The 27,545-nt window shown below is 41.6% G+C and overlaps 1 protein-coding gene and 1 long non-coding RNA gene across 2 annotated transcripts; one reads left to right on the top strand and one right to left on the bottom strand.

Annotated features, from left to right (window-relative positions):
• The first annotated feature begins 196 nt into the window (after positions 1 to 196).
• si:ch211-235m3.5 (BICD family-like cargo adapter 1) lies at positions 197 to 22,881 on the top strand. The gene is made up of 9 exons (XM_029715199.1): positions 197 to 861; positions 6,299 to 6,514; positions 11,659 to 11,775; positions 12,140 to 12,286; positions 13,877 to 14,059; positions 17,542 to 17,712; positions 19,920 to 20,032; positions 20,327 to 20,447; positions 21,141 to 22,881. The coding sequence occupies exons 1-9, from the start codon at positions 610 to 612 to the stop codon at positions 21,384 to 21,386; spliced, it is 1,566 nt and encodes a 521-aa protein (XP_029571059.1). The 5' UTR covers positions 197 to 609; the 3' UTR covers positions 21,387 to 22,881.
• LOC115163373 (uncharacterized) lies at positions 6,172 to 7,348 on the bottom strand. Its single transcript, XR_003869733.1, has 2 exons — positions 6,995 to 7,348; positions 6,172 to 6,376 (listed from the first exon to the last, which is right to left on the bottom strand). It is a non-coding gene; the product is annotated as an uncharacterized LOC115163373 (long non-coding RNA).
• Positions 22,882 to 27,545: the final 4,664 nt, after the last annotated feature.

Genomic DNA, 27,545 nt, shown 5'->3' on the forward strand with positions numbered 1-27,545 from the left:
ATTTTTATATAGCTGGATTTAACAAAACTTGTAAGAAGTTGGGTTGCTAGCAGGAAGAGGTAAGGCGAAATTCATTCCTTCCTCCTCTGCCCCTTGCCCTGCAAGTGTATACTCGTCAGACGTCATGAAACGTCATCAGAAGTGTCCACTTAATTTGAGGGCTGAGCGGATAGGGTGTCTTTTAAGTGTTTGGACTGCAACTTATAGGCTACTCTTCCAGTTAGGCCAATTGCATATGAATCTGATTTAGTCAGTTATTGGACAATAATAAACCATTTTCTAATTTGGATGAAGATGTTAAACTAGCACATTTTTATTGGAGTGGTCAGTAATTGATTTTGAAGCAATTGTTGCACCGCGCTGCGTTGGACGCGCAGGTTTAAGGTGCAATGGATTCCCTGGGGACCAGCCTACTTTCACTCGCATCATACTGGAGAGACCGGCTTGTCAAACCACAGGTTCATTCGCACATAGGCTGTGGTAAAGCATACACCGGGGCTAGGCAACCGCTAAATAGTTATTGAAATGAAACTGAATGACTGAGTTGACAAATATGCCACAATAAATATCAAATAGTATTATTAGGCTATTTCCATAAAATCAGGAGTTATGGATCGACTTGGTAAATGGAGTTTGAAACCGATGAAGATGGAAGTGGAATTGGAGGATGATTTTTATTTGGATTATGATGCGTTAGAAATATCTGATTATCAAGACCCCAATGAACTTTTAGCTGCTTTGAAACAAAAGGAGAAAGACGTCATTTTGGCGGCCCAGCTGGGAAATGCATTGCTTTTGGAAAATCGTCAGTTGAAGGACCAGAGCGACAAACTTCATGAACAGTATGCAGACAAACTTGAGGTAAGAGAGAAGTGTCAAAAGAAACCTCTTGTGTTGTACGATATGATGAAGTTTGTGAATGTGTCATATGCGCGCTTGTTCCCATCTTCGTATAAATGAGAACATGATTCACAAGCGCATCCAATTTGGATCTTGAGAAGTAGGCCAACGCAATGAGTCAATTTGTAAACCATTGTTCAAGATTCTTTCGAAAAAGTTTAGAATTTTTATTTATTTAGGGTAGGCTTTTGTCATTTTCTTTATATTTCTGTGCTGACTAAGCAACAACAAATGTGTGACAGTTAATAACTGAGAGAATTATAACATTATAGTTAAGTAGGATACTGGATTCTACTCTGGCATGTTGATAATCATTCCAGACAGAGCAAGTCACAGTATCAACCAATGTTTTGACTATGTTAACAGCCATTGATATACGGTGCATTTAGCTCCACCTGCAATTATATCTGCAAAACGTGTGCACGACCAATACTATTTCATTTTATTTGCTGTGTTGACATATCAAACAAGGGAAATAACAACAAACAAGTCTTTACATCATGCAAGTCTTTATAATACAATATACTGTATAGATAGTACATTATAAAGCAGCACAATTTCACCCAAAATACCATACTTCAGGTTCACCTTTGATAAGATATCATAGGTGCATGGATGGATCTAGTATTCTTAGGGGGCTACCGCCATATGATCATGATCTAAGGAGGCTAGCTCTTCTCTCTTCAAAGGAGATGTCATAAGAATGTACTGAGTCTGAGCTTCCTCGGAAAACAAAGACCAATTTTATTACACACAATGCACTCTTTCTCTGCTCTCTGAAAAGCTCTTTTGTGTTTTTGTGATAAGCCTGAGTTCCACGAACCCGCTCCCCTCCCTTTCCCTCGCAGGTTTGCCAATTAATATGGACATCTCATTAGAACAGCACAGAGATGTATTCAGGAAATGGCACCCACCATGTGAGGAAAAGTATATACACAGTGCCTTCAGAAAATATTCACACCCTTGACTTTTTCCACATTTTGTTGCATTAGCGCCTGAATTTATAATAGTTAACATAATGAATTGCAGGGACTCACTATGTGTGCAATAATAGTGTTTCATTAATAGTGTTTAATGATTTTTGAATGACTACAGTGAGGGGGAAAAAGTATTTGATCCCCTGCTGATTTTGTACGTTTTCCCACTGACAAAGAAATTATCAGTCTATAATTTTAATGGTAGGTTTATTTGAACAGTGAGAGACAGAATAACAACAAAAAAATCCCGAAAAATGCATGTCGAAAATGTTATAAAATGATTAGCATTTTAATGAGGGAAATAAGTATTTGACCCCTCTGCAAAACATGACTTAGTACTTGGTGGCAAAACCCTTGTTGGCAATCACAGAGGTCAGACATTTCTTGTAGTTGGCCATCAGGTTTGCACACATCTCAGGAGGGATTTTGTCCCACTCCTCTTTGCAGATCTTCTCCAAGTCATTAAGGTTTCGAGGTTGACGTTTGTCAACTCGAACCTTCAGCTCCCTCCACAGATTTTCTATGGGATTAAGGTCTGGAGACTGGCTAGGCCACTCCAGGACCTTAATGTGCTTCTTCTTGAGCCACTCCTTTGTTGCCTTGGCTGTGTGTTTTGGGTCATTGTCATGCTGGAATACCCATCCACGACCCATTTTCAATGCCCTGGCTGAGGGAAGAAGGTTCTCACCCAAGGTTTTACGGTACATGGCCCCGTCCATCGTCCCTTTGATGCGGTGAAGTTGTCCTGTCCCCTTAGCAGAAAAACATCCCCAAAGCATGTTTCCACCTCCATGTTTGACGGTGGGGATGGTATTCTTGGGGTCATAGGCAGCATTCCTCCTCCTCCAAACACGGCGAGTTGAATTGATGCCAAAGAGCTCCATTTTGGTCTCATCTGACCACAACGCTTCACCCAGTTGTCCTCTGAATCATTCAGATGTTCATTGGCAAACTTCAGACGGGCATGTATATGTGCTTTCTTGAGCAGGGGGACCTTGCGGGCGCTGCAGGATTTCAGTCCTTCACGGCGTACTGTGTTACCAATTGTTTTCTTGGTGACAATGGTCCCAGCTGCCTTGAGATCATTGACAAGATCCTCCCGTGTAGTTCTGGGCTGATACCTCACCGTTCTCATGATCATTGCAACTCCACGAGGTGAGATCTTGCATGGAGCCCCAGGCCGAGGGATATTGACAGTTCTTTTGTGTTTCTTCCATTTGCGAATAATCGCACCAACTGTTGTTACCTTCTCACCAAGCTGCTTGGCGATGGTCTTGTAGCCCATTCCAGCCTTGTGTAGGTCTACAATCTTGTCCCTGACATCCTTGGAGAGCTCTTTGGTCTTGGCCATGGTGGAGAGTTTGGAATCTGATTGATTGATTGCTTCTGTGGACAGGTGTCTTTTATACAGGTAACAAATTGAGATTAGCAGCACTCCCTTTAATAGTGTGCTCCTAATCTCAGCTCGTTACCTGTATAAAAGACACCTGGGAGCCAGAAATCTTTCTGATTGAGAGGGGGTCAAATACTTATTTCCCTCATTAAAATGCAAATCAATTTATAACATTTTTGACATGTGTTTTTCTGGATTTTTTTGTTTTTATTCTGTCTCTCACTGTTCAAATAAACCTACCATTAAAATTATAGACTGATCATTTCTTTGTCAGTGGGCAAACTTACAAAATCAGCAGGGCATCAAATACTTTTTTCCCTCACTGTACCTCATCTCTGTATCCCACACATACAATTATCTGTAATGTTCCTCAGTCGAGCAGTGAATTTCAAACACAAATTCTACCACAAGGACCAGGGAGGTTTTCCAATGCCTCGCAAAGAAGGGCACCTATTGGTAGATGGGGAAAAAAGCAGACATTGAATATCCCTTTGAGCATGGTGAAATTAATTACATTTTGGATGGTGTATCAATACACCCAGTCACTACAAATATACAGGCCTCCTTCCTAACTCAGTTGTTGGAGAGGAAGGAAACCGCTCAGGGATTTCACCATAAGGCCAATGGTGACTTTGAAACAGTTAGAGTTTAATGGCTCTGATAGGAGAAAACTGAGGATCAACAACATTGTAATTACTCCACAATACTAACCTAATTGACAGAGTGAACAGAAGAAAGCCTGTACAGAATAAAAATATGTCACGTGATCGGGTCTTTCTCACAGGCTACAAGTAAAGGCGCATGGCCTTATCCAATTCCGAGGTGCATATTGAAGATATTGGAAGAACTGTCCACATTTACTTTTCGTCAGCCAACAAGATGAGTAGGCCTAACGAACAGCAAAAGCACTAGCCTATGTCAATCTACTATCCCCATAGTACAAAGGTCGACCTATTCTATTCTGTGCAATAAAAAAATATTTGAAAAGCAAATTTTTTTGTACATTTAAAATAACATCAAATTGATCAGAAATACAGTGTAGACATTGTTAATGTTGTAAATTACTTGTAGCTGGAAACTGAAGATTTTCTAATGGAATATCTACATAGGCATACAGAGGCCCATTATCAGCAACCATCACTCCTGTGTTCCAATGGCACGTTGTGTTAGCTAATCCAAGTTTATCATTTTAAAGGGCTAATTGATCATTAGAAAACCCAATTATGTTAGCACAGCTGAAAACAGTTGTTCTGATTAAAGAAGCAATAAAACTGGCCTCTTTTAGACTAGTTGTGTATCGGGAGCATCGGCATTTGTGGGTTTGATTACAGGCTCAAAATGGCCAGAAACAAAGAACTTTCTTCTGAAACTTGTCAGTCTATTCTTGTTCTGAGAAATGAAGGCTATTCCATGCGAGAAATTGCCAAGAAACTGAAGATCGCGTACAACGCTGTGTACTACTCCCTTCACAGAACAGCGCAAACTGGCTCTAACCAGAATAGAAAGAGGAGTGGGAGGCCCCAGTGCACAACTGAGCAAGAGGACAAGTACATTAGAGTGTCTAGTTTGAGAAACAGACGCCTCCCAAGTCCTCAACTGGAAGCTTCATTAAATGGTACCCGCAAAACACCAGTCTCAACGTCAACAGTGAAGAGACGACTCCGGGATGCTGGCCTGTTAACGTTGAGACTGGTGTTTTGCCGGTACTGTTTAATGAAGCTGTCGTCCCTTTATGCCATAGTTTGTACATCTCAATTGTCAGTAGAACCCACGTTTGTTTAAGCAAGTCAGCCATATCAGCTATGTATTTTTTAAAGGCGGTGGATGAGGCTGAATGAACTGTTTCTCTGCCAGACAAGGCTCTGCTGAAAGCCAGGTGCAACAGTGGTAAGGTATTAGGACTGCTGTTGGGACAGCTTTATGTAGGCCCTAACAGTTTGTGGTCACCGTTTGTCATCGATGTAGTGCAGTTAATGCATTGCTTAGTATTGTGTTGTGTAGTGGCTTTGCTGGCATGCATCTAAAAACATTTGGGGGGAGTTTGCCCCACCAAGGTTTACATGCTAAAATCGCCACTGTGTGAGGGTGTTTATCATTAAGCTCTGAGGGATGGCACATGCAGCATCTGCAGTTCGTATCCCTTTCACTCTCACAAGGTCTGAATATGTAGCAAAAACATTAAGCATAAGATGCCCAGTCTGTATCTGGAGAGGATTCACACACCCGTCTATAAGTATCCCTGGCTTGCTCAGTGTAGAATATTGGCCACAAAAAGAAGAGCCATATAAGTATGTTAGACCATTACTCTCATCTTTAGGAATATTTCCCCAGGTCAGCATTGAAATTAACTGGCCATCATGAAGTAATGTAGTTGCGGTTATCACCCAGTCTCTCAGATTTACACTGTTTCTCTTACTGCTACGCTGTATGGAATTGCATAAGCTTCCCAGAGAGGGCTGTAGCTCTTCTACATGTAGATCCAATAAGTGTCTGTAGCAGCCAGGGATGAATCCACATTAGGAGACAGATGTTTCAGAGACAGTTTTACTGCTTACTGTGTGGATGGATAGATTTAATGTAGGGCTGTCTAGGCCTCGGAGGTGCAAGAACATGGATATTGATATAAGCCAGTTGCCAAGCCGTTTTATTGGTGTACTATTATGAAATAATGATAGTTTATATTACCTTACATGAAGTGTAATACAGGCTTGTGGTTATGTCATAGTCTAATCTACCATGTCTGGACTTTGATGCTGTGTGCTCTATAGAGTTTATAGATACAATAAAAAGATAGCAGGGGTGTACTAGACTGGCAGACTGGTGAAATACCAAGTATGCATCACCTAGCTTCAATAAGTACACAGTAATACCACAGTAACAGCTACTGCACAAATACTCTTAGATTTTCTAATTTATTCATTTCATGGATTAAAATGATCGAGCAGTGGTATCAGTCTCCTAATCACAGACCAAAGAGACCCCCATTGACACGCATTCATTGTGCCCATCTGTTATGTGTTGCCCACAGGAGCTGGAGCAGGGCAGGCACGAACTGCAGGTGAAGCTGGAGGGGTGCCAGTCTGGGTGGGTGAGCCAGGTTGGGGACCTGGAGAAAGATGTGAGGGATCTGAGTGGCCAGGTGGACAGGCTGACCCAGGCCCTGACCGACGCAGACAGGGACAAGACCAGGGCCCAGGAGGAACACGCAGAACACACCCAGTGCCTCAGAGAACAGCTCAGCACAGTGAGTACATACCACCCCTTCACACCTGGGCCATGTTCATTAAGCACCAAATGGAAGAAAACAGGACTGAAACTAAATGTATTTAATTCACTAGCAATAAGCCCGGCAAGGAAGGCTAATGTTTTGACGCTAGCCTTTTTAGGAATGCTGTACATAAGAACCTTTTTTTTTATTTTGACCATATAAAGTGACACACAAAAATATTTCTCTATTAAGACAGAAGTAAAGAAAAGCTAGCCATTCTAACCTAACCACTCAAGCTATGCCTGGGGTTAGAGCCAACATCAGTTAAGGTGGGGTGTTACCCAATCTACCTACTGAAAATAAATGTCATGTACAAAGACCAATGCTGTATAAAGCAAGGCCACAGATATTAGGTAATACATAATAATAGTAACTAGTAAGTAATACACAGACAGTACATATAAGCATTAATATGTAGATAAAAAACGAGATTAACCAGAGATTAAGAGAACCCACCTCAGCAGTTCAGGATCAGTTCAGGATCAGTTCAGGATCAGGTGATAGGTCAGGCTCTTATTACATTAATAAGTCATTAAGGTACTTTGCCTAAAGGAAAAACATCCAGCTGGGAGGCTATAGGAATGGATGCCAACATTTTGTAAAGTAGAATATGGAGTAGGAACTGAAATAATTTGTTTCAAGACTCAATAAGTCTTCAGAGTAGGGAGACATCAGTGGAAGGTTGAAAAATACTCATATCTGGAATTGGTCTTTGAATTGTATCAATCATCGCTGGAATAAGTCGGTGAGTTAATTATATACTGAGCCATGTGGCTATGACATGTAGAAAACCCCTAGACCACGTGATGGGAAAACCACAGCTGTCAATGTCTGTACTCAGTTTGCAGTCATGTCCATGCTTCAATGTGACTCATGTTTACTTTATTATAACTATATCCACAATGATACTTAATATTAACACTACGACACCTGTTTGTAATGGTGAGGTCCTGGGTTATCCCTATAAATGCTGTACCTAAGACTGTAAGCTTGCCGTTGCGATTAAAAAGGTATTTTATAGTCTCTTATCAGTTTTGTAGGTACAGTTGAGCTTGTTGGCTACTGGTGTACTAGGCTAGCAACCTTGAGTGGGCCGCTAGACTAGTGCTCTGCAAACTTACAACAAGGGTGTTGTTTTGTATTGCCAAATGTTATGATCGTGACGTAAACCTACAGTTAATGAAACACATGGCTAACCACCTGGCTGTAGTAAGCATGGAAGTTGAATATCTAACTCCAGTCCAGTGCACAGACATAAGGCAATGGAAAAAAGCACAACCTCCTTTTGACTCCTCAGTGGTCTTCAGTTCAGATAGAGGAACCATAAATGTCACTCCACCCTGTGTAGAGGAAATCTCTTCTATTTATCACTCACAGTCCCCCAACACGGGCAGGAAAAGGTCTATTTACAGGAGCTATCTCTCAATCTGAGTTCTGGAGGAGGAGGAGGAAGTGGAGAGAAGTGGGTTCTTTCTGCTGGCTGACTTCCACCGTGGGTGACTCTGAGTTCTCTGGAAATGTAAACGTAAAAGAACAGCTAGAAAGTAGTACTTCAGACGCTGTTCTTGTGGAGAGGAAAGGTTTGAAGAGTGTTTCTCTCGGTCTGGTCGCTGACATCTTCTTACCGGACGCGGTAGTGAATGGTGGTGGTCGTACCCCTCTCTCCAGGTGTGCAGCACTGCCTGGCATGGTGAGTGTGTGTGTGAGAGAGAGAGTGGGGGGGGGGGGGGGGTGTAATATAACGATACAATCAGTGTAACTAAAAAGAGATATCAATACAGTCTGTGTACAGCAGTGTCTGGGTGGGACTGTATGTTTGGTTGAAGTGGTTCTATAGTACCAGGGTCTGATGGGCCTAACTGTAGTGTGTGAGCTTAGACAGAGCATGACAGTATTCTGGGGGAGAGAGGTTACCAGACAGTCAGCCTGGGAGTGTGAGTGCTCCAATATATCACCTTGACCTATGGTCACACAGCCAGGAAAATGGATATCCATTTCAGCTAATACATACACTATATATACAAAAGTATGTGGACACTCCTTCAAATTAGTGGATTTGGCTATTTCATCCACACCCGTTTCTGACAGGTGTATAAAATTGAGCACACAGCCATGCAATATCCATAGACAAACATTGGCAACAAAATGGCCTTACTGAAGAGCTCAGTGACTTTCAACATGGCACCATCATAGGGTGCCTACCTTTCTAACAAGTCGGTTCATCAAATTGAATCTGGGTTTGGCTGATGCCAGGAGAATGCTACCTGCCCCAATGCATAGTGCCAACTGTAAAGTTTGGTGGAGGAGGAATAATGGTCTTGGGCTGTTTTTCATGGTTCGGGCATGGCCCCTTAGTTCCAGTGAAGGAATATTTTAACGCTACAGCATACAATGACATTCTAGACGATTCTGTGCTTCCAACTTTGTGGCAACAGTTCAGGGAAGGCCCTTTCCTGTTTCAGCATGACAATGCCCCCATACACAAAGCGAGGTCCGTACAGAAATGGTTTGTCGAGATCGGTGTGGAAGAACTTGATTGGCCTGCACAGAACCCTTACCTCAACTCCATTGAACACCGTTGAGATTAATTGGAACGTCGACTGCGGATCAGGTCTAATTGCCCAACATCAGTGCCCAACCTCACTAATGCTCTTGTGGCTGAATGGAAGCAAGTTCCTGAAGCAATGTTCCAATATCTAGTGCAAAGCCTTCCCAGAAGAGTGGAGGGCAGACTAACTCCATATTAATGCCCATTTTTGGAAAGAGAAGACAAGCAGGTGTCCACATACTTTTGTACATGTAGTGTATTTCTAGAGACCACTAGAAATGCTTACTGTTGCTGTTCACCTCGGTTGTGAAGGAAGTGTGAAAACTATGTTGATCTTCGCCAGTCAGAGACTGGTTCGTTATCAGGTTTCGCTGTATCTATGAGTTGAGTGTGAGAGGAGTATTTTGACAATCTATGACTCTCTGGCAGTGTCATTGTTATTGTTTGATTCTCTATCCCATCAGCAGTTTTCAACTTGAACATGCAGATGATACAAAAGTATTGATGGATCTTGGCCTCACTGTTCCATAGAATGCCTAATCATTATTCCTCTGTGAACAATGCTTCACCCAGAGTCTAGCATTCACTTCTGTTAGTTGTAGTGTACTTCATACAGCTTTTCTGTGGAAGCTCAAGTCAAACACTTGCATTGAAATAACATGATGTAGACATATTTTTAGTGAAGGAATGTGTTACTCTAAAGGGAGAACGGTTACAGTTTCATAAGCTGGAATTGAGAACAACTCATGGTTGATTTAAACGTGTAGCCTATCTCTTTGTTTGGTAGTAGCTTTTCAGAAATGACGTTATTGTCCAATCTAAGTTACAGGAAAAGGCCTCCAAGGAAGTCATTTATTTTTCCAACATAAGGAAAGAAACCAGTGCACATGTCTCAAACAAGGAAGTGAAAAAGATTGCTTTTGATCACTGGTGTGATGAATCATGCCATTCTACAGGTGGAAAATACATTCAACCACTAAGGGTTTAGCTAAGGTTTTCAACTTTAGATTTAGACACCAACCAACATGATGATTTCCATGGTGATGACACCTGTTATATCCCTCACTCCTGATTTTATCTTTATGTAGAATTAGACATCCTTGTTTGACCTTTGACTCAGACAGCGTCACACCACTTAGAGAGGGAAGCGCTAGGAAGATCCATCATTAGAGAAGATGTAAATCTATCACTCTTTCCATTGAGGGGGTTCATCACATGATGTTTGTGCTACTGCTATCTATGACCCCTCCCATCCCAGGGGAATGTTATACTCTGTCCCACCACTCTGAGAAGACCCTTGGGTTCTACTACTGCTGTAGGAGTCAGCTGCTATGTGCATCACAGTTTAGTCTTGGAGCTCGGGGGGTGTCCCTAATAAGTGGAGTGTCTCTCTGTGAATTCCTAATGGTCTGCTCGCTCCATTTTCCATAGTCGGACCAAGATAAGCCATGGACGGGACTCTGGGGCAGATTGACGCAAACGTGCATCTTTGCCACTCCCCCTACCGCGTGTGGCTACATGCCCTCTGTTTTTGTTTCTGTCTGTCAATGCTCATTCAACTACCCCAGCCTCCATGCACCCAGCCCCCCCCCCCCCAGTAACATCCCCAATGTTCTGTGCCTAACGTGGCATGGGGATGTCACTGCCAAGACCAAGATTCCCCAGTTGCTCCGTCTGCTGTGGCCCTTTCATCCTGTATTGTGTGTGCGTCTGTGTGTGTGATGGGAGCTGACATGGGCCCGCCATACTGCTGAGTCAGGGGGACCAGGGGTGTGTGTGTTTGGGGGTAGGGGTTAGGGGGCCAAAGAACTGGCACAGTGCCAATACATTCCTGTCTCTCACTTTTGTATTTGGAAATGTTTTTGTTTTATTCCAATGAGCTATACATTGGAACCTATGGCATATAACCTTTTTAGTAAGGGAAAAAACTTTCCTCAAAAGTTTCGGTATATTCTTAGAAAAAAGGGATCCGAAAGGGTTCTTCGGCTGTCCCCATAGGCAAACCCTTTTTTGGTTTCAGGTAGAGCTCTTTTGGATTCCTGTAGAACCCTCTGTGTAAAGGGTTCTACCTGGAACCAAAAAGGTTCCTTCAAAGGGTTATCCAATGGGGACAGCCAAAGACCCTAACCGTAACACTTTTAGGTTCTAGATAACACTTTTTTTCCCTTAGAGTTTAGGCATATGTCAATAATTGCTTACTGTGCCATCTTGTAGTTAATGGAACAATGGTCCCACAGAGAGAAGATTTGAGTTGTTTTGTTATGATGAAAACATAAGCACATGTGCTGGAGGCAAGAACCATTCCTCTGACTGTAGTATGTGATCTTAGTTTTCCATTTACAGCATAGCTCACAGCAACCAATAATACAGATTCACTTATTTAATATCTATGATTTTATATTACACTTCCTCATATATCTATTTTAGATATTTATCTCTGGATCTAGTAACTTAGTCTCAGGTATTTTCGTCTCCTGAACCTGGTGCCTTTTTCTCTGGTCTGCCCTGTTTCTCTGTATGTACATCTAATACCTCTCTCCTGTCTTTGGTGTCTGTCTGTGTTGCGGTCTAGACGATGGAGGTGGAGAGGGCGATGACCAGTGAGCTGCAGACCCTGAAACAGGAGCTTCAACAGAAAGGCCACCACAGACCACAGGAGGAGGAGCTGCTTAGTGCCATGAGGGAGCAGGTAGGCTATGCACACACACACAGTTTTGTATTGCTATCCTTGTGGGGACCAAATAATTTATTCCCATCCAAAATCCTATTTTTCTCTAACCCCTTAACCCTAACCTTAACTCTTAACCTAACCTTAACCCTAAACCTAACCTTAACCCTAAAACTATACCTAACTCCTAACCCTAACCTTAATTCTAATCCTATTTGTAAACCAAACCCTTAAACATAATCCGTAAGCCTAAAATAGCGTTTCTCCTCTTGGCGACTGGCAACATGTTTTACTAACCTTGTAAGGACTGATACCCACAAGGATTGTTAAACAAACACACAGAAACACACACACACACTTTATCTCACTCCCTGTGTGTGTCCAGGTGGTGCGTCTGTCCCAGAAGGAGCAGGCTCTAGAGGAGCAGCTGGAGAGTGTGTGTCAGGAGAACGCAGACCTACGTGACAGACTGGCCTCCCTACACACACGCTTAGCTCTACAGGACCAACGCAACCAGCAGCAGAGCCAACAGGTAAACATACACCATTTTTCATTTTGTTATCTTTCTCCTTGTTTACTCATTACCGTAAATTCCGGACTATAAGCCGCAACTTTTTTCCCAGGTTTTGAACCTCGCGGCTTAAACAATGACGTGGCTAATATATGGATTTTTCCCGCTTTCAATTTTTTTTTTCTCCAAAAAAACACGTTCTGTGACGTGCTCAGTTTTTTGGCGGCATGAAGCTTTCATTAGACCAATGAAATTGCCGAACGGGTTAAGGTCAAACAACTTTTTTGTTTACTGTTTAGATTAAATCGACCGCTCTCAAACTTCCCATCATTCTGATTACGGTAGTCATTTTGTCACCCTCATCATGGCAAAGACACGGAGAAATGCATATGATGCAGCATTCAAGTTGAAGGCGATTGATCTGGCTGTTGGAAAAGGAAATAGAGCTGCTGCACGGGAGCTTGGTCTTAATGAGTCGATTATAAGACGTTGGAAACAGCAGCGTGAGGAATTGACTCAGTGCAAAAAGACAACTAAAGCTTACTGCAAATTTTTTATTGTTTGTTACAAGCCGTGTTTCGTTAAAGCCTATTTATTTTTGTTACAAGCCGTGTTTCGTTAAAGCCTATTTATTTGTGTTACAAGCCGTGTTTCGTTAAAGCCTGTGTAAAGTTCATTTGTTTCAATGTACCGGTAGGCACCTGCGGCTTATAGACATGTGCGGCTTATTTATGTTCAAAATATATATTTTTTTTAAATTCAGTGGGTGCGGCTTATATTCAGGTGCGCTTAATAGTCCGGAAATTACGGTAATATCACATCAATAGTGCAAAGTTGCCTAAGTGACCATGGGATACACTGTGAAAATTGGGGTTTAATAGCAGTGTAATTTCCACTCGCTTTTTTAGCCCATAGATATTGTTGTATTTTGTTGTCACTCAAATATCACATGAATACGCATAATAGATATCAAAATGTATAGAATTGCAAGAAAGTTTGCTTTAAAACTGCAACAATTTCTTTGCACCCCATGACAAAATAAACTTTAAACCTGCAAAATTCCCTCCACTGACAAGAGGGGTGTGAACAGTTTGTCTCATGAACAGTGCTTTTGCCCATAGAAAGAAACGTGGTGCATGCGTGCGGAATAAAAAGTTTGTGAACCCCTGATCTATGGAAGGTTTTGCTTTAAAATGGACTCATCCCTCCCATTGTCACATGTCATTTCAACTTGTAAGGCTGGATTCCACACATGTGCCGTAGTGGAGTTTCTACACCAGGCTGGAATCTGGCATGTTAGGATTTCACAGTGGTTGAATGGCAGTTTACATTTTTTACATAGCTTTTCCAATAGCACTGTATGTTGATATAGTGCACATATTGTGTAATATGTGATTTATGGATGACATTGGCATGTTATGTATACTTGTGTGTCTCTAGAGCTAGATCTGCTTTTCAATAGTCAAACTGATGGGGTCTGAATCTCATCTCATATGTTTGCATAATGTGGTTGATTTTAGATGACGTTGACCAGACCTTATGTATCTCTCTTTGTGTGCGTTTCCATCTATGTTTTTGTGTGTGTGTGTGTGCCCCTCTCTCTGTGTGTAGCTGGCGGAGGCATCGCAGGAGGCTGCGGCGGCGAGAGGGCGTTCCCAGCAGCTTCAGGTCCAGGTGGAGGAGCTGCAGGAGGAGGTCTACCTGCAGGACAGGAGTAACCATGGAAACACATCCCTACTGTCTGAGCTGGAGACCAGTCTAGACACCATGGGCCTGGGCCATGACAGAGAACAGGTAACACTATAGAAATTAGAAGACCTGGGACATAAGAGACAAGGAACCCAGGACAAAGGCATGGGTTAGCACACTTATCCTGGGTTAATACCGTTGGTACATACATAGTCTTAGTACACACATCATGGTCAGAGTTAGTGGCCAAGATTGTTATGATCTCTATCTTTATATTCTTAGAAAAAAAGGTGCTATCTAGAACCTAAAAGAGTTCTTCAGAAATAAGAGACAAAAGGTTAGCACACATATCCTGGGTTAACCCTTGGTACATTCATAGTCTTAGTACATACAGTACCAGTCAAAAGTTTGAACACCTACTCATTCCAGGGTTTTTCTTTATTTTTACTACTTTCTACATTGTAGAATAATAGTGAAGACATCAAAACTATTAAATAACACATATGATATCATGTAGTAACAAAAAGTGTTAAACAAATGAAAATAAATTTTATATTTGAGATTCTTCAAAGTAGCCACCCTTTGCCTTGGTGACAGCTTTACACACTCTTGGCATTCGCTTCATGAGGTGGTCACCTGGAATGCTTTTCAATTAACAGGTGTGCTTTGTTAAAAGTTAATTTGTGTAATTTCTTTCCTTCTTAATGCGTTTGAGCCAATCACTTCTGACAAGGTAAAGGTGATATACAGAAGATAGCCCTATTTGGTAAAAGTCCAAGTCCATATTATGGCAAAAACAGCACAAATAAGCAAAGAGAAATGACAGTCCATCATTACTTTAAGACATGAAGGTCAGTCAATCCAGAAAATGTTAAGAACTTTGAACGTTTCTTCAAGTGCAGTCGCAAAAACCATCAAGCGCTATGATGAACAGGCTCTCATGAGGACCGCCACAGGAAAGGAAGACCCAGAGTTACCTGAAGAGGATAAGTTCATTAGAGTTAACTGCACCTCAGATTGCAGTCCAAATAAATGCTTCACAGAGTTCAAGTAACAGACACATCTCAACATCAACTGTTCAGAGGAGACTGCGTGAATCAGGCCTTCATGGTCGAATTGCTGCAAAGAAACCACTACTAAAGGACACCAATAAGAAGAAGAAACTTGCTTGGGGCAAAAAACCTGAGTAATGGACATTAGACTGGTGGAAATCTGTCCTTTGGTCTGATGAGTCCAAATTTGAGATTTTTGGTTCCAACCGCTGTGTCTTTGAGACGCAGAGTAGGTGAACGGATGATCTCCGCATGTGTGGTTCCCACCATGAAGCATGGAGGAGGTATGGGGGTGCTTTGCTGGTAACACTGTCAGTGATTTATTTAAAATTCAAGGCACACTTAACCAGCATGGCTACCACAGCATTCTGCAGCGATACACCATCCCATCTGGTTTGCACTTAGTGGGACTATCATTTGTTTGTTTTTCCAGGCTGTGTAAGGGCTATTTGACCAAGAAGGAGAGTGATGGAGTGCTGCATCAGATGACCCTACCTCCCCAATCACCCGATCCTTAAACCAATTGAGATGGTTTGGGATGAGTTGGACCGCAGAGTGAAGGAAAAGCAGCCAACAAGTGCTCAGCATGTGTGGGAACTCCTTCAAGACGGTTGGAAAAGCATTCCACATGAAGCTGGTTGAGAGAATGCCAAGTGTGTGCAAAGCTGTCATCAAGGCAAATGGTGACTACTTTGAAGAATCTCAAATATAATATATATTTGATTTGTTTAACACTTTTTTTTGGTTACTACGTGATTCCATATGTGTTATTTCATAGTTTTGATGTCTTCACTATTATTCTACAATGTAGAAAATAGTAAAAAATAAAGAAAAACCCTTGAATGAATAGGTGTCCACACTTTTGACTGGTACTGTATATCAGGTAGAACCCTTATGGTTCCAGGTAGAACACTTTTAGGTTCCATATAGAACACTTTTTTCTAAGAGTATATAAAGTATGAGGTGTTAGAAAGATACAGAGATACACAACCATGCAATCAAAGTCCACTACCTGTATGCAATAGAAATGTCCAGGTGAACAAAAAGGAGAGCAGTCTTTTCTGGTTTATTACAAGTTGCAACAGGGAGACACCACCCAGCACAGAAGCAGAGAAAATAACTGGCCTCTTGGAGACAGGCCCTTTTTATATCCTAATCGCACAGCACCAAATGTTCTGTTAACATTAGCCTTGTAAGAAGTTAAAGCAAAAAGGCAGTCAGCTTCTACAGAATCACATAGTGTCCATTGAATGTCATCAATACAATAAAACCGTGAATAATCACTTTATCTGCCTTCCAGTCTGGCGTCAATCACCATCTACAGATATGAGAATAATCCATAACATTCAGCATCAAGTCTAGTGACATCAACCTGCACCTTGAGTGTCACAAATTGAACACTGGAAATGATGTGTAATACAGAAACTCCAAATATGTTAAACATGTGCTTAAATATTCCCATGACACTGTAATGGAAGAATGATACATAGCAACAGAACGTTCTAGGTATGTTATTGGTGATGGTACCTCTAAAGGAACACTTCTTAACTTGTGTGTCCTGACTTCAAAGAGAAAGAAACAACAAGGGGAACATTATTTGCGATAGCTTTGCCATTAGCTACTCAGGTGTGAATGCATTACAGCTCCTACAATTTGTAGAAAACATCGTGATAATGAATGCTTGAAACCAAGCATAAAAGGTGAGAAAGAAAGAGACATATTTTGCTAAATTTTGACTGTCTGATTCTGTCATTATTTTGCTTTGTTTTCTTCCATACCTGGAAACTGTGATCTTTTAGTGAACCCATGAGTCATTTGCTAGCCTACATTTCCTGCTTGGTTGAATCACCTAAGCTAGATGGATCTTTCTACCTCTAAATGTCAGAGAGCACACGCATTCAGTCAGGTTTTGTGATAAAGTGGATATACCTATGGAAGTCTCAAAGAAAAAAACTGATCTTTGACTCTTAAAAGCTCTAGGGAAAGACTTAAGGTAATGAGATGAGGTATATAACTCAATCATTGAGAGATATAAATAACGAACACAGCACTCTACAAAGTTCATTCCTCTGATGTCATCTAGGCCTAGGAAGTGTCAAGTTCAAGAAAATGGGATCACCAACTTTTTAATAACGTTAACCCATTTTTATTGTTATTTTACCTTTCCCCCTCAGTAATGAGTTTGACACTTTTGAAACCTGAGGAAACGAGTAGTCATAATGCAGACTGAGCATAATGCAGTGCCACTGAGCTAGACATTCACATATTGTTAGTGTTAAAATAACACAGAACTCATTGACCTAACACACCATAGTCGCACCATAGAGTTATTAGTGTTATAGTGTTATTGTCTTTCCAATGAGTTCCAATGAGCACTGAGTTTTTTTTTTTACCACAGTGCTACTGCTTGTTATATGTGGCTGAATTTAGGCCGGTTTACATGTGTTCAAATGTTTTTGTTATAAACTCTATCCAATACAATTTAATCTCATATCTCTCTCTCTCTCTGTTCTTTCTGTTCCCTCTCTCCAATAGATGACCCAGGAGGTTCTGTCTATCCTGGAGCTGCTGCGACCCCTGATCCAGGTAGTGACGACTCCAGAGAGATCAGAGATTATAGGTCAGGAGGAAGGAGACCTGCAGGCCATGCTGCTCCAGTTACATGGTGTGGCTCAGAAACTGGCCAACCACACCCATATCCCTCAGGTGAGGAGTCATCCTGGAAACCAAGCCACCAACCAGGGAAAGCTAACTAACTCTAACAATAGGCCAGTGATGTGCAGACAGGGTCGGCAAGGTAGCTTTCTTAATCAAATAAATAAAGCTGTTGTCAAAAGGTTTTCATGCTTAAAATCCCAAAATGTGCTAAAACTGCATTACAAGCTCTTGTCGATCTGTGCCTACCATCCCCATCTATTCAAATCCATTAATTTTCCATGAGGCAGAGAGAACTTTACAATTTAAAAGCTTAAATTACAGTGCATTTATGGGGGGATACAATAAGTGTTGAAAAATGTATAATTGGTGCAGTATTGGGTGGAAGGCTGCTACTGCGACCTTAACAACCTAAACAAAACCCTCATCAAACACGGAAAATCGGCATTGCACATCCAACACTAGATCACCCACAAAAAATTGGGGGACACACGAATCGATATGCCGTTAAATGAGCAGCAAAAACAACAAGTCACCATGCACAATGCTAAGGTAAAGGAAAACCGTGAGATTTTGAAGGACCTTACTGGGGGGGAAAATTGTTAGCATTTCAGGGAAGCCTTATGATGAGAGTACAAGCTAATGTAATTGTGGAAACTATATATAGTTATTGTGAACCTTTGTTGAAAAAGATGAAAGGTTAGCTACAGTGGGTATTATAAGTATTCACCCCCCTTGGATTGTTTCACATTTTGCTGCATAACAAAGTGGGATTGAAATAGATTTCATTGTGATTTTCTTTTTTGTTGATCTCCACAAAATTATCCATATGGATGGATCAACAACATTGTAGTGACTCCACAATAATGACCTAAATGACAGCGTGAAAAGAAGAATACAAATGTACAGAATACAAATATTCAACAACAAAAAAATGCATCCTGTATGTAACAAGGCACTAAAGTAATACTGAAGAACAAAAAACATGGCAAAGGAACACACTTTCTGGCCTAAATGCAAAACCTTTATTAAATTCCCCCATAGAATGAATATACTGTATGCTCTGTTGGGAGAAAGAAAGAAAAAACAGTCTACCTTACCTGTAAGGTGCTATTGTGTTTGTGTCATACAATACCATGTACCGGTATAAGGACAGATGACTTTGGAGTTATGTCAGTGCTGTGGTTTTTGGTTTGGATCTCTGTTGAGGCGTTGTTGTTAGAAGCCTGTGGGGGGGATCTGGGAGAGGACAGGTTGGTAATGTTGAATGCTTCATAGATCACAGCAGGCACAGTCTATTATTCCCACTGGGAAAACCACCTTCCCGGGAAAGTGCATGTCAAAACAATGCAGTGTCTCCCCTAGTTTTAATGCCTATACTGGTCATAGAGAGAAAAAGGGAAACTAGACTGGTGAAGTCATGATGTTATCAGACAAAACAGGAATTTAACCAAAGGATGAAACGAGAAGCACTAACAGAAGATGAAAATGGACATCGTCTACTGGAGAACCGACCTGAATATTAGATGGACAACAGGTAAAGGAGCAAGGTCAACACTGATACATAGATAATAATAAGTCACCTCCCACCTTGTGTGCTGGGCTGAGCTGACTGTAAGAGGCCTCATTATTCAGTTACCTGAGTCCTCAGTACAGTGTCCGGGTTCCCACATGATTTGCCGGCCCTGACAACAAAGGCTGGATTCATCCCCTAGGAGATAGACATTAACACAGAGATCAGGTGTCAGTCAGGCCTGCGTTCCATGGAGATTTAGATACAACAACAGGAGTTTCTGTGTTGCTGGCCTATCTGTGTGGGGCTTTAGGGGCTGGGGACTGGGCTGGAGAGAGAGTCAGAGGGGTTTTTCAGTACAGTGGTAGTCAGGTTACAGCTCTGAATTTCCCGTAAATACCATGAGCTACTTTTTTATAACACAACACCCACCGGTCCTGTGTGTTCACTCATAGAGTAGCAGGTCAATAGAACACCCCAGGCTAGAAACGATGCCCTCTAATGTAATTCTAACCTAATTTGACAGTGTACATAACTAAGCACCACAGACACTGAATACTCCGCTTTAGTCGTTGTTACGTTGGCTCATCTTAGTGTGTGGGGTTTGTGTGCTACCTTGTGGTCATGTTGGTTATGAGTTCTTGATACAGCAGAAGTTGAACCCAATACATTGGCGTTGCTAATATTGGACTCAGACCATGGTTTCAGTTCACTATATTCTCTCTTGTCCTCCCCCCTCTTTTAGATCTCCCAGCTGCAGGAAGAGAATGCTAAGCTGAGGCTGAGGCTCGGAAACAGACAGGATGAAGAAGAGGTGGCCCAACAGGCCATCAGAGACAGAGATGAAGCCATAGCTAAGTAAGTGGTTTTGCCTTTATCATTTAGTTATTTTCTACCTTTATCGTTTAATAATTTGCACTCTATGTAATTTCCCTCAATGTTATTTTCAAACAGCATTTAGCATTCATAAAGTGACATGTTCCATTTATATATAGTTCATGCCATTTTATGTGTACTGTAAATGTAACATATGTTCCTGTGCTGGGTTGTCGTTGGAAGATTGCCATGGGCTTTCCACATTGGTTTGCTATGAATCTATGATAATGTCACTGTGACTTAACATGTGTTTGTCCCCCTATTTCATCGTGTCAGGAAGAACCTGATGGAGGCGGAGCTGGTGAGGAGTAAGAACGACATGATGTGTCTGAACAACCAGCTGCTGGAGGCTATCCAACGCAAGCTGGAGCTGTCTCAGGAACTAGAGGCCTGGCAGGTGGGTCTCCACGGTCTCTCTGTCTGTCTTTATCATTCCCCTTCTCTCTCTGTCTGTCTTTTGCTCTCTTTCTGTCTCACTTTATCTATCTCTATTTCTCTCCCTTCCTCTGCACCTCTTTCACACTACAGTAACATATTAGGGCACTTTCATAAGCTCTGACTAAATATTAACATTGTTTTAATTAAGCCTATTCTCTTTAGGGCACCTCCAATAGTGAACATGTAATGTAATGTAATCCTTGGTCACAGAGTCAGAATTCTAGTATTACATAGAGACTGCTCTTTAGCTATAGTGTCCCGACTGGGGTTAGGGACACGGCAAACTTTAAACAGCCCTCTAAGTTTGGACTGAATGGATCTGAACAGATTGACAGGTGGTCAAGGCTAGGAGAATCTTTCTCCTACTCTAGTCTACTGCTGAGTCATGGTGCTAGTGCAAAAGGCCATCCGTTGGGTGACTACCTCCATCTAGTGGTCATATGAAGACATGGCAACATTCACTGTAACTGACCAGTTCAATAGAGATTTGAAACTTTCCTACAATTTCAACATCATGGTATTTGAACTGTAATTAAGCTCTTGAAGTGTATTTAAGCTCTTGTTATATCCAGCTCTTGCATTTAAAATGTATGTGAAATCTAATGAGGCTCATTATCAACAGCGGTGTAATGTTTTTATTTATTTTCTTCAGGACGACATTCAGATCATCATCAACCAGCAGCTGAGGACCCAGCAGCAGTCGGAGCAGGTCCAAAGGAAGCCTGCCTCAAACCCCATGTCCTTCTGGAGGAGACCCAACACAGCTTCCTCCACCAGGCCCCGCCGGCCCTCCTCCTCCCCTGCCTCCTGGACCTCTGAGGCTGGGCAAGAGAAGCCCCAGTCCCCCTGGAGAGACTGGCTCCGACCGGGCAAGGTGGCACAGCCTGGCAAATTGTGAGCTGGTATGTCTGTTGCCTCACCGTGGAGGACTGGCACATAGAAAATAACTGTCTTGACCAGCTGCCTGTTGAAGAAGTCGAGTCGTCAAGGCAGGAACAAGCTGGTGGAACACTACTGAGTGGAACTATCAGTCTTGGTAGATAGAGTACCAAGCAGAACAGGACAGGCCGAACACTCAGTTATGTAGGAGACTTCAGTAGAGTATTAGAATTCAAGACCATGGTGTGTTGGCAACAAGGACCAGATAAGAGCCCTAATGGACAAAGAGCTATCAATAAGTAGATAGTAGTTTCCCCACTGTCACTGAGAAGAACCTAAGCACATAAAAAGCATGTTCGAGCGGTTAAAGATTAGCATGGTAACTACTAGCATGGCTAGGGAGGCACACACTATTATGGTGAGAGTCACGACAAGGAAAGATGGTTATAAGTTGTGCTTTATAATTATGTTTTTTTATTGTGAAGTCGTTGATGCCTGAGATTGTAAATGTATGTGTGAATGTCAATGTTTGTAAGAATACTGACAGTATTTGCTCAGACTATTTATTTCATCCAACCTTTATTTAGGCAATGTACAGACAGACTGGAGGGAAATGAGTTGATAGATTGACTGGACTCTGATAATAAGACATAATGAACTTAGTATTCACCTATAATCATGTTGGAAAGATTTAGCTATTTAGAAACACAGTAAGATGATATCAGATCTAAGTGGTATTCCACTCACTACAGTATGTTCAAAAGATGTAACAATATTACATGTTGCCTGCTGTCTATGCAAAATGGTTGCCATTATGTATCCAGAGAAAACAGCCTTTAGTAGAAAATAACCAAATATACAATAGGCGCTAATAAATAAACCCATGATATACAGTATGTCATGGGTTCTCATGTGAAATATTATGTGAACTAGATACAATATGATTTATGTCCAAAATGCATTTCATGCATTGTATTCTTACCTTATGGGTCTTTTTGCCACATAACTGAAGGGGACATTTTGGGGGAAGGGTGCAATCTACATAAACTCTAACTAGGATGGCCATATAAGGTCATACTTATTTTGTTCACAGTGCCAGAACAATCTTTTATTTTATCTTTTGGAATCTAATGGACAGAATGCATACAATATGTTGTCAACACATGAAGTAAGGTCTGTTCTGTTGTTTATCGACATTTGCTATTTGTTTATTTACATTTTGGTTTTAATTGACAAAATCAGTATGTCCTCAGAGTATTTGATTTAGTGAAAAACAGAACAATGCTGATTGAATGACTGAAAACATCTAGTACTTGCAACTGTTATTACAGAAGAAATAATGCAAACATTTTGATTCATATTACTAATTGTTGTTATATATGAATGTTATTAAAGTGCATGCATGATGTGTATCATGATATATGTAGTTTATGGATTCTATATGTAGATGGCATTTATGTATTAGTGAACACAATGTCCTTTACACTGAAAATAAAGTCATTTTTCATACTTGATATGCTATGGCCTTTCATTGATAGTTTGCTTGGACTGCATAAAATACTGTGTTGCCTACAACACTAGTTCTCAATCTTGGTCCTGGGGACCTGAAGGGCTGCACATTTTTGTTTTTGTCCTTGCACTACACAGCTGATTCAAATGATCAACTCATCATGAGGCTTTGATGATTTGAATCAGGTTTGTAGTGCTAGAGCAAAAATAAAAATGTGCACCCCTTTGGGTCCCCAGGACCAGGAAAAAGAACCACTAGCCTACAGGATACAGCTGGTTATCCACATTTACTCCATATAGAGGCAGGAATGCTGCGCAGAAGAAATATCAGCCCACGGAGAGAAGCACAAGATTGAACTTAACTCAACTTTCTAGAGCAGTGGTCACTAACCAGTCGATCTCCAAGGCATTCCTAGTCGATCGCCAAACATTTCTGTAAAAAACTCAGCAAAAAAAGAAACGTCCCTTTTTCAGGACCCTGTCTTTCAAAGATAATTTGTATAAGTCCAAATAACTTCACAGATCTTCATTGTGAAGGGTTTAAACACTGTTTCCCATGCTTGTTCAATGAACCATAAACAATTAATGAACATGCACCTGTGGAATGGTCGTTAAGACACTAACAGCTTACAGATGGTAGGCAATTAACGTCACAGTTATGAAAACTTAGGACACTAAAGAGGCCTTTCCACTGACTCTGATAAACACCAAAAGAAAGATGCCCAGGGTCCCTGCTCATCTGCATGAACGTGCCTTAGGCATGCTGCAAGGAGGCATGAGGACTGCAGATGTGGCCAGGGCAATAAATTGCAATGTCCATACTGTGAGATGCCTGAGACAGTGCTACAGGGAGACAGGACGGACAGCTGATCAGGACTGGCAAAAAGTGCTCTTCACTGACGAGTCGTGGTTTTGTGTCACCAGGGGTGATGGTCGGAGTCGCGTTTATCGTCGAAGGAATGAGCGTTACACCGAGACCTGTACTCTGGAGTGGGATTGATTTGGAGGTGGAGGGTCTGGAGCGGTGTGTCACAGCATCATCGGACTGAGCTTGTTGTCATTGCAGGCAATCTCAACGCTGTGCGTTACAGGGAAGACATCCTCCTCCCTCATGTGGTACCCTTCCTGCAGGCTCATCCTGACATGACCCTCCAGCATGACAATGCCACCAGCCATACTGCTCGTTCTGTGAGTGATTTCCTGCAAGACAGGAATGTCAGTGTTCTGCCATGGCCAGCGAAGAGCCCGGATCTCAATCCCATTGAGCACGTCTGGGACCTGTTGGATCGGAGGGTGAGGGCTAGGGCCAGTCCCCCCAGGAATGTCTGGGAACTTGCAGGTGCCTTGGTGGAAGAGTGGGGTAACATCTCACAGCAAGAACTGGCAAATCTGGTGCAGTCCATTTAATTTTTTATTTTTATTTCACCTTTATTTAACCAGGTAGGCAAGTTGAGAACAAGTTCTCATTTACAATTGCAACCTGGCCAAGATAAAGCAAAGCAGTTCGACACATACAACAACACAGAGTTACACATGGAGTTAAACAAACATACAGTCAATAATACAGTAGAAAAATAAGTCTATATACAATGTGAGCAAATGAGGTGAGATAAGGGAGGTAAAGGCAAAAAAGCCAATGGTGGCAAAGTAAGCACAATATAGCAAGTAAAACACTGGAATGGTAGATTTGTAGTGTAAGAAAGTGCAAAGTAGAAATAGAAATAATGGGGTGCAAAGGACCAAAATAAATAAATAAATAAATACAGTAGGGGAAGAGGTAGTTGTTTGGGCTAAATTATAGCTGGGCTATGTTCAGGTGCAGTGATCTGTGAGCTGCTCTGACAGCTGGTGCTTAAAGCTAGTGAGGGAGATAAGTGTTTACAGTTTCAGAGATTTTTGTAGTTCGTTCCAGTCATTGGCAGCGGAGAACTGGAAGGAGAGACGGCCAAAAGAGGAATTGGCTTTGGGGGTGACCAGAGAGATATACCTGCTGGAGCGCATGCTACAGGTGGGTGCTGCTATGGTGACCAGTGAGCTGAGATAAGGGGGAACTTTACCTAGCAGGGTCTTGTAGATGACCTGGAGCCAGTGGGTTTGGCGACGAGTATGAGGAGGTGAGGAGGAGATGCACCATGAGGAGGAGATGCACTGCAGTACTTAATGCAGCTGTTTCCACACCAGATACTGACTGTTACTGTTACTTTTGATTTTGACCCCCCCTTTGTTCAGGGACACATTATTCCATTTCTGTTAGTCACATGTCTGTGAAACTTTTTCAGTTTATGTCTCAGTTGTTGAATCTTGTTATGTTCATACAAATATTTACACATGTTAAATTTGTTAAAAATAAACCCAGTTGACAGTGAGAGGACGTTTCTTTTTTTGCTGAGTTTAGGTGCACAGAGGTCAAAACCGCATTGCACACTCTTGCCTGCATCTAGCAAATAAGAGTTTCTATTGGACAAATTCAGGTATGTTTATCCTTGTTCTGTTTGCTTCCATTTAAGAAATGTTTTTTAACCGAATCAGCAGAATAAATACACCCCTGATCATGTGTAAACAGAGTTCACTCTCACAACAGCCACGTTGTATTACTTCTATTGCCTTCGCTTGTGGACTTCAATCCACAACAAATCAGCTGTATCTTAACAGGTGAAAAAACCTTTCCAAGCCAAACCTCTACAAACAGCCTACATCGTTGTCACCATATTAGCTAATGTAATGTCATAGTCAGCATAGCTAATAGAACTAACGCATTAGTAAACCCGCAAAAATCTGGCAGTAACGTTAGTGTACAGTCAGTAAGCAGCTACACCGGTGGGCCCCGGTGGCAATAAATTAGTAATACCAAAAGCTTACCTTGACTTGGAAGAGTTCCAGTGTTGTGTTGGAAAGTCATAGTACTACCTCTGTGAGCAGAGTGTTTCAGTAGGTTAAACTAGCTAGCTGCATTTGCTAGCTAAGTAAGTGAAACTGGAAGTGAAAACATTTACGAAATCTCTCTCTCTATTTCTCTCTTGCTTCTCCTTCATTTTGGAATAAATACATTTTCTCAAAACTGTTCAACTATTGTCTTTCTCTTTGAGTCAACTACTCACCACATTTTATGCATTGCAGTGCTAGCTAGCTGTAGCTTATGTTTTCAGTGCTAGATTCATTCTCTGATCCTTTGATTGGGTGGACAACATGTTAGTTCATGCTGCAAAAGCTCTGATAGGCTGATGGACGTCCCCTGGAAGTTGTCATAATTACTGTGTAAGTCTATGCAAGTGGGTGAGAACCATGAGCCTCCTAGGTTTTGTATTGAAGTCAATGTACCCAGAGGAGGACGGAAGCTAGCAGTCCTCCGGCTACACCATGGCTCAGCAGACCTGAAATTTGCTCAGTAACGAAAAACACTTGAGGGAACATTGGTGGCAGGGAGTACTCTTTGGTATTGTTTCATCTGCTGTTTGGCCCTTTAAGACAGTTTGTAAACCACCCCAAAAGCGATCTATAAAAACATATATATTTTAAGAGATCTTTAATGATTAGCTGTGTATTGACGGACCTAGATACAGATGTTATTCTCACCTGCTTCCATATACCATTATCTGTTAACTTTAGCTTATTTTCAGTTTCTTTAAGAAGATAAAGGAAGACAGACCAACACATTTAGAAATGGTTGGAGGTAGCTTCCACAGATCAGTCCTTTGTTAGCTACTCTGTTCATTACACTAAATATGTAGTTTCTAAGGTTTTGTTCCTACAGAGTAGACAGGACAGGGCACACAAAGGGGCTGTGTTGTTCCTTTCATGGTGGATGAATAAAGGAAGGCCTTTTCCCTCGGGACTCCAGGTGCCTAGCAACTTCTCTGTCTGTTCTGTCCCTTCATGTAGCTCAGTATCGGTCATGTGATCAGTCAGGGTTTCGCTGTCCAGAGCCAGCAGAGTAGAGCTGAGAGAGAGAGAGAGACATCTGAACTGCATATGTAACACAGCAGATACCATTAAACGTGATCAGTCTAATAATAGTCTCTCACTATCTCTGAACTCCAGTTGTATGACTCATGTCAGAGAGGAATGCTTTGTTTACTGTGTTAACATTACTTTCCTTAGTCCTTTCAATTTAAAATGTTGCATTGACTGCTGTATAACCCCCCAAACCAAATATACTTTATGAGGCATAGAGATCTCCAGCCCTCCATGGTAGTACTTCTGAAATAACCCTGAGGTGGGATCAATGATTAACACCCTTCAAACACCCTATACTGCCCCAGTCTTGTATAGGAAAAGCCATCTGAACTGCATATGTAGCAGGTACCACTTAACGTGATCAGTTTAATAATAGTCTCTCACCAGCTCTACATCTGTTGAAACTGAAGCTTTTGGACATCACACTTCCAAGATTTTCAAACATCTTAGAAAGAGATCCCACTATCCTAACTTTCATTTAGTAGGACCATCCGTCAGCCAACAAAAAACAACGCAAATTACAAATACATTGGTTTTGTTTTTCAACTGTATCAAATTACATTACTTTGAAATCATCATGATTGGATTTCATACAGTTTTGTTACCGTAGTTGAATGCTTGTTGCCCTATGTTGCAATGTCAAAAGGTTGCATTTGACTCAGTTGAAAAGTCATTTGAATAGTCAACGGAAAAATGTAGGAACACCATGCTTCAA

The sequence above is a fragment of the Salmo trutta genome, chromosome 26, assembly GCF_901001165.1.
Source record: "Salmo trutta chromosome 26, fSalTru1.1, whole genome shotgun sequence".
NCBI lineage: Eukaryota > Metazoa > Chordata > Actinopteri > Salmoniformes > Salmonidae > Salmo > Salmo trutta.